Source organism: Rattus norvegicus, chromosome 7 (assembly GCF_036323735.1).
Source record: "Rattus norvegicus strain BN/NHsdMcwi chromosome 7, GRCr8, whole genome shotgun sequence".
Classification (NCBI taxonomy): Eukaryota; Metazoa; Chordata; class Mammalia; order Rodentia; family Muridae; genus Rattus; species Rattus norvegicus.
In genome coordinates this window covers 1,488,155-1,495,300 of record NC_086025.1, presented here as the reverse complement: position 1 = coordinate 1,495,300, position 7,146 = coordinate 1,488,155, and the positions used below count along the sequence as shown (strand labels likewise).

Genomic DNA, 7,146 nt, shown 5'->3' with positions numbered 1-7,146 from the left:
TTCTTTCTTTCCTGAGCAGGGTGAGGAGGAAAAGGTGAGGTGGTAATCATGTTTGTCCTGAAACAGCTCAAGCTGGGGACAGGAAACTAGACTAAGTGCTTGAAGTAATCATGGCCTCATTAATGAAAGCCCCCCCCCCCACTGGAAATGAAGAAAGTCATATATAGGATCGAAGGTAGCTGTGTGTGTGTGTGTGTGGGGGGGGTAATCTATTCCTTGTCGGGTTAAATTCCTGGCCCTTGGGCTTCCTTGAACCAGGCCCCACTGACCCGAGTAACAAACGCCTTTTGTGGGAAAGCCTGTGAATGCTGACTGAAGCTGAAGTACCAGGACATATCAGTCCTGCCAGAGCCGGCCCCGTCTGCTGCAGGGCCTAATAAGGGAGGGAATGCAGCCACTGTCTGAAAGGATTCAGATCCGTGCTGTAGGGATGTACTTCCAAGAGCTAACCTGGAGTAGGGGAGAGCTGTGTCTGCCATTCCTAATGGCTGTGTGGCCTCTAGCCTCCTGCTGCAAGAGGCTGATGTCAGTTGTGGGCCTGTAGCGTTCAAAGTGCCTCTTCAGCCCTTGTAAATGTCCAGAGAGGAACGCCAGGAAGACTGCCCCCAGCCCAGTTTGCTCCCTGCCTCGCAGCCACAGATAAGAGAACACAGAGGCAGCCACAAGACGGAACTGAAAGCAAATTAATTTATAAAAAAAAAAAAAGGAAAAAGAAAAGAACAAAGAAGAAAAGGAAATTTTACAGAAGACTGAACAGAAGAAAGGTGCGGAGATGCGGAGGAAGGAAACACTTGGACAGAGGAGGAGCAGAGCGCCTGGTGGGTGGAGCCAAGCACTGAGTCCTGGGGGCAGGGCCATGCTGCGCTGCTCCCAAATCTTTGTCCTCATTTGGGGAACTCCTAGCTATCACTGGGTTCTGTCAGGCTTGCTGAGGGCAGAAGTTAGCAGACTGTCCCACTGTCAAAAGTAGGTGCTTAAGTGCTTTTCAAAACTCAAGGGTTGCAGACTCCCCATCCTCTTAGAGCTCCACCTTTGTTTGATGCCTGTTGGGCACTCAAGATACAACCAGGAAAGCAGGAAGAAGAGCCCACCTGAGGCCCCTTCTTCCTCTATTACCTACCACAGAATCCCTGCAAACTACATTTCCCACAAGTACACAGACGCTGACAGTGAGCAGGTGACTTAAAAACAACACGAGGCTGACACTCAGAGGGGAAGGTCATTGGCTGAGCTGGGCCTAACAGCCACAATGACAAGCAGCAGGAGGGATTAGTTTGATAAAGTGGAATGGGTGAGGGGCTGACTCAGCACTGCCAAGGGGCTCAGACAGGCTTGGTGCCCTGTTCCATCTCCACAGCCTGCCCCAAAACTTAATTCCTCTTAAAACGTTCCCTTTCCCCTCAAAAATAAAAATAAAAAGTTCTTTTTTGTGGTCTCAGATGTGTCTTTTTAAAACCTCCCTTTTAAAGGGTTTCATTTTCATGTTATCACTTCAAAACTGCAGTAATTCTGAAGGTACACCCTCAGAACCAGTAATAGAACCTTGAATAAACATCCTTCCCTCCTATCCTCTCTCCCAGGCATTAGAAACATCTTAGAAGTCCGTGGATAATATTGGATATAAAACTGCACACCTCTGCTGGGCATGTGGGGTGGTGAAGGGGCAGGAGCTTTCCTTACGTAGTGATGAACTCTCCAGGCTGAGGGAGGGTCCCAGTTGTGGGGGAGGGTGGTTCCTGGACTGTGATCTCCATGGGGAGTGAGGGGAGATAGCTGGCTGGTTCCTCACTGTGGGGGTGGCACAGGGGTGACTGTGCCTGGGCTCGGAGCTGTGGGGTCTGGAGGCAGCGGGGTGCCTGGGTCTGTGGAGAAAAGGAAGGTAAGTGAGCTGGAGCCTGCAGAGGGATGGCTGCAGTCCCAGGCTACACACACACACACACACACACACACACACACACACACACACACACACAGACCCAGGCATGGCATGCAGGGGTGGGTGGATGAATGAGGTACCCACTATGTATAATTTCTTCTTCCTAACACTCTTCTCTACCTGACACTGGGAACTCCTTATTCCCCAGACCATCCTCCTCTCCCTAAGGACTCTAAGTGGAGCATCTGCATGTGGTGGAAACAAGCAAAGGGCAGCCATCGCCATGCAGACGGTGGCCAGGCTCCAGGTTTACAGCTGAGGTCGTCCTCTGAGCCACTGGGCTCCTCCACGACCCACCAGTGAAAGGCCCCGTCAACCCAGAGGTGACAGCTGCCAAGTTGGGAAACGGAGGACTGCCAAGAGGCCTTTCTTCCTCCCGTGCTCTAGCCCTTTCCTTCCTGGCCTCCCTCCCACAGTGTAGAGCCCTCCCTCTCCCTCACCCTTCCCCTCCCGGCCCCTTCTCACCTGGCAGTGGGCTGGCACTGGGCAGGAGGCTGCCCTGAACAGCAGCCACAATGGCAGGGCTCTGGGCTGCGGCCGATCCGAGCCCCGGCCCGAGAGGCAAGGAAGATGGCATGGTGGTGGTCGCCGGCAGGTTAGGATGTAGAGGGTTCGCCATGGACACAGGCAGGTTAGGTGGGGGGATAGTGCCCGGGGCAAACGGGAGATGGTGGTGACCATGCAGGTTAGGAGGGGGAAGGTTAATACTAATGGAGTCGGCTAGACTACCGAATGGGATGATGGATGGAGCAGCAGGGGGAGGAAGCGGCAAGCCGAAAGGCAAACCCAAAGGAGCATTACCCGCCACGCCTGGGTGCCCGCTGCCTGGCACTGCCCCTGGCATCATTGAGGGAGGAGTTTGTTGGTTGGGGAACGGTGAGGGGCCTAGAAATGAAGAGAACACAGGGTGAGGGACTGGAACCTTGCTCAGCACCCGCTGCACAGCCACCGCTGGTGCCACCCCCTTGTACTGAGACTAGAATAAGCAGGAGATTCTTGGAATGAAACTCCACCAGGTATCTGTTTGGAACACATCCCTGCTAGTTGGGGGACATAGTACAATGGAGCCCACCTGTAGGACCTGCAAGAAACTTTTACATCCGAGTCATCAGGTGGGTGTCCCTTCAGAGGGACCAGAACATCTGCCCATCTCTACAGCAAACAAGTACTCTGGAACGCACACTCACCATGGGGTCCAGGGGGGGGTACCCCTGGTGGGACTGCCCCAGGCTGAGGGGCTCCAGCTTGTTGTGGCTGCTGTGGCCCTGCAGTTGTCCCTGCCTGCCCGATCTGTTCAGAAGGGCCCAAGGTTCCTGGAGGGGCCCCACCGCCAGGAGGAGCGGAGGCCACACTGGCTGGAGCTACAGCTAGACCGTGGACTGTCGCGGGTGCCGCGGCCCCGGTGGGGGGGATGGGCTGGGAGCCTGGGGGCAGGGCTGGCGGCGGCGGTGGCGGCGGCGGCGGCGGCGGCTGCTGCTGCATCTGCTGGAAGTGTTGCTGCCGCGCCCTCATCTCTGCATACTTCAGCTGCTCCATGTGGAAGGCTTGCCGGTCGGCCAGGAGCTGCTGCCTCTGATATTCCAGCTGCCGGTACCAGTGGGAACTGTTACCGGGTACCAGAAGACGTGGGCAAACTCCCTGACCCACTTCTTCTTTTGAAAGAGCCTAATCTCATGCTAGTGTTTCCCCAAGACTCAACCATGTGCTTCCTCTGCCCTCCCAGGGACGGAGACCATTGACATTGCTCCTCGCTGCGCTGCAGGAGAGGTAATCCGCTGTGGTTCCGGTTCACTTCATTTCAAAACTCTGAACTTGTTATTATTCTGATTTGAAAATGCCTCGAGCTCCTGTCAATTCAAGTTCTTTCCTTCCTTCAAAATCAGCTACAAACTTAATTATTTGTTAGGGAGACACTTCGCTGGCCTCTGAATTTTGACTTTATTCTGATTCTCCCAGAATTAATTTTATTTTTATACGTTTATTGGTTTTTCAAAACTGGGTTTCTCTATGTGGACCTGGTTGTCCTGGAACTCATTCTGCAGACCAGGCTGGCCTTGAACTCACAGAGAGCCACTTGCCTCTGCCTCCTGAGTACTGGGATTAAATCTCTTATTTTAAAAAGTTATTTTTGGGGTGCTGGAGAGATGGCTCAGCAGTTAAGAGCACTGACTGCTCTTCCAGAGGTCCTGAGTTCAATTCCCAGCAACCACATGGTGGCTCACAACCATCTGTAATGGGATCTGATGCCCTCTTCTGGTGTGTCTGAAGATAGCGACAGTGTGAATATACAGTGAATATACAAAAAATAAACAAATCTTTAAGAAAAAGTTATTTTAATGATGGATATGTCTGTCTGTCTGTCTGTGTAAGGGCATGTGCATGTGAGTGCGGGTGCCCATGAGAAACCCCTAGGGCTGACGTAGGTTCTCTAGAACAGCAATCTGTTCTCAATCGCAAGCTACTCCACTAGGACATCTCCGAATCTGAATTTTCCGGTAGTTTAAGGATCTCCATGTTGTATATTTGATGTTTCTAAGAGCAGGGTCCCCATGCTGTATTTCTTTTTCAGTCCTCTCTTTTTTTTTTTTTCCCCCCTCCGGAGCTGAGGATCGAACCCAGGGCCTTGCGCTTGCTAGGCAAGCACTCTACCACTGAGCTAAATCCCCAACCCCTTCAGCCCTCTCAAAGAAACTGAATCAATATTGTCTGTCTGTTCTGTCTATTTCCCAAATTTACCTGCCGGGTCTCTTACTATCTCTCAAATCCACTCAGTCACTCAGGTTTGTGAGAACCTAGTGAGAGGCAAGCACCGGTGGAGGACCTAGAGGTGCAGCGGCCAGAAAGCATGACTAGCATCCCACCTATGGATCTCAACCTCTGGGCTGCCTGCCTTTCTCCCGGCTGTGCCACCTGTGTCTGACTCAGCACTTCTGAGCTCATCTTCTGGCAGGTTCTAGGCTCCTGTTGACACCTGACTGCGTGTCACTCACCGCTTCTCGCTCCCGGTCCATTATCGTCTCCAGTTCCTCAAAATGTCGGAGTTTGATCTCTAGTTTCTTCATCTGGGTCTCCACCAACAGAGCCACCAAAGACTTGATCTTCCTCTCCTCGACAGCTGCCAAGTGCTATGTAAGAAGTAGCGGTCGTCTCAGTCAGTCGGGCGGGCATTAGCCAGAGCGCCCAGCTGCAGAAACTCCGGGAAGGTGGGGAAGGAAGGGGCAGGGCAGATGCTGCAGAGGCTGGCAGGTTCAAAAAGGAAGTAGCTGCAATCACAACTAAGAATAGTATAACTGTAATTTATACATGTACTATATATTATAATACACAGTAATAAATATTATACATTATATAGTATATATTATAATATATAAGTATATAATATATTCACGATCTAGATATATCTGTATTATGAAACAACACATACATACACACATATATGTATATATATATATATATTGTATCTTTATCATGAAAAAAGAGATAAGACAAGTAAAAGAAATTAAAGGGTTGGAAATAGCTACTAAGAGAGTTAAGAAGTTTGGTGATAGCTCACTGGATTAAATAAGAAAGGAACGGGCTGGAAAGATGGCTCAGTGGTTAAGGGCACTGACTGCTCTTCCAGAGGTCCTGAGTTCAGTTCCCAGCAACCACATGGTGGCTCACAACCATCTGTAATGGGATCTGATGCCCTCTTCTGGTGTGTCTGAAGACAGCTACACTGTACTCATATATAATAAATGAATAAATCTTTAAAAAAAAATAAGAAAGGAACGAACAGGCCAGCACTATTTAAGGAGTGAGAAGAGAATGGCTGGCACAGGATGAGGAAAGTGTGCAGCTTCCGAGGGCTGCGCTCACCTTGGCCTTGACTGCAGCAGCAGCCAGGGCAGCGGCCGCAGCTGTGGACAGGTTGCCTTCACCAATGTCGCGCTCCACCTTGGCTTTCCTCTCCCCCTCTGGCTCTGCAACTTCCTTCAGCCCTTCCTCCTGCCCTTCCGTCGGCTCCTTGTCTTTCTCTGGATCGACTGTGTCAGGACAAAGGTGAAATTACCCTTTTCCCTTGTCTCTCCTGTGCCCCTCGCCCTCTGGGGAGGCCGCTCACCTATTGGGTCCCCGTCACTCTTCTCTGACTCCTTCTCACTGTCCGCTTCTTTCCCTTTCTCTTCATCTTTCTTGGGAGCTTCACTTATTTCCTCCTTTGCTTCTTCCTCTACAGCACCTCCTCCTTCCCGAGGTTCCTGCAGTTCCAAAAGGAAAGAAGACATCAGAGGATGCAGCTCTCACAGGAGGCCCAGACTGGAGGCTGACTGGCCCTCTTGTCCTTATCTGTCTCTGTGTGTGCACATGCCAAAGCCAGAGCAGAACAAAATGTTGGGTATTTTATTGCCTTGAGACAGGTCAGCCTCCAACAACTGGGTCCCACAACGATGAGGTCGCAGCACATAAAATGATGCCAAAGCTTCTGTGTGGGTCCTAGGGGTTCTGGGTCAATTTTCAGGCTGTAGAACAACACTTATCCAGTGCTGTGACCCATCTCTTCAGCCCTTACACAGGGTGCCCTAGCTCCAGGACAATCTGTCACTGGATCCAGCCCCACTGGGATTGCCTCTTCAGCCCCAGGTCACTCCCTCTATACCTTTGGCTCCTTCTTCTCATCCGCTGCCTGGCTCTCCGCCCGTGCCTCCTCAGTCCCGCTTTCCTCTGGGCCCATGGAGGAAGGAAAGAAAGGAGAGATGTGTGATAATTTTCGTTTATGTAACAATTTCCCAGTAGCTGAAACCTCGGTGACAGAGACAGGAAAAGTCAACTTTCCCACAGTGATACCATGAAGGAAAACAAAACGCCACGGGCTTTCTCTCCCACTTGTGCGGTGACTGATGTAGACGTGGGCAGGAACAGGGTGGGGAGGGTACAGCGAGCAGCGAGGCCGGCTGACTCTGCTCTTGGAGATGGGAAGAAATCTAAGAGTGCGTGCTCACCAATGCGCTCAGGCTCGTCAGAGGCCGTCCCTGCAATGCCGCTACTCTCCAGACCGAAAGCTGGGTCTGCCTTGCCTGTGACTTTGGCTGCTTCTTCTACCTTGCGCACATGGGCTTCCACCAAGGCTGTGGGCACCTCTTCCTTCATTTTTGAGAACTCTTCTGTGAGACCAGAGGGGAAGAGGCTGGGATGAGGCAGGTAGGCTGTTCTGACTGACCTTTCTCATAAGC

General features: G+C 51.6%; 1 protein-coding gene across 12 annotated transcripts in view; it reads right to left on the bottom strand.

The window, feature by feature from the left end:
* Positions 1-673: 673 nt before the first annotated feature.
* Positions 674-7,146, bottom strand: part of Smarcc2 (SWI/SNF related, matrix associated, actin dependent regulator of chromatin, subfamily c, member 2) — a 28,405-nt gene continuing 21,932 nt past the window's right edge. For 6 of the 12 annotated variants that reach the window (XM_006240805.5, XM_006240806.5, XM_006240807.5 and 3 more), the window contains 8 exons: positions 6,916-7,077; positions 6,573-6,637; positions 6,039-6,174; positions 5,795-5,961; positions 4,927-5,061; positions 3,124-3,520; positions 2,402-2,821; positions 674-1,862 (listed from right to left, as the gene is read on the bottom strand). In XM_006240805.5, coding sequence (XP_006240867.1) covers positions 1,786-1,862; positions 2,402-2,821; positions 3,124-3,520; positions 4,927-5,061; positions 5,795-5,961; positions 6,039-6,174; positions 6,573-6,637; positions 6,916-7,077 — 1,559 coding nt within the window. In that variant the 3' untranslated portion in view covers positions 674-1,785. The remainder of the gene's footprint in view (positions 1,863-2,401; positions 2,822-3,123; positions 3,521-4,926; positions 5,062-5,794; positions 5,962-6,038; positions 6,175-6,572; positions 6,638-6,915; positions 7,078-7,146) is intronic. The other 6 variants (XM_063264254.1, XM_063264255.1, XM_001055673.8 and 3 more) reach the window with 2 other exon arrangements.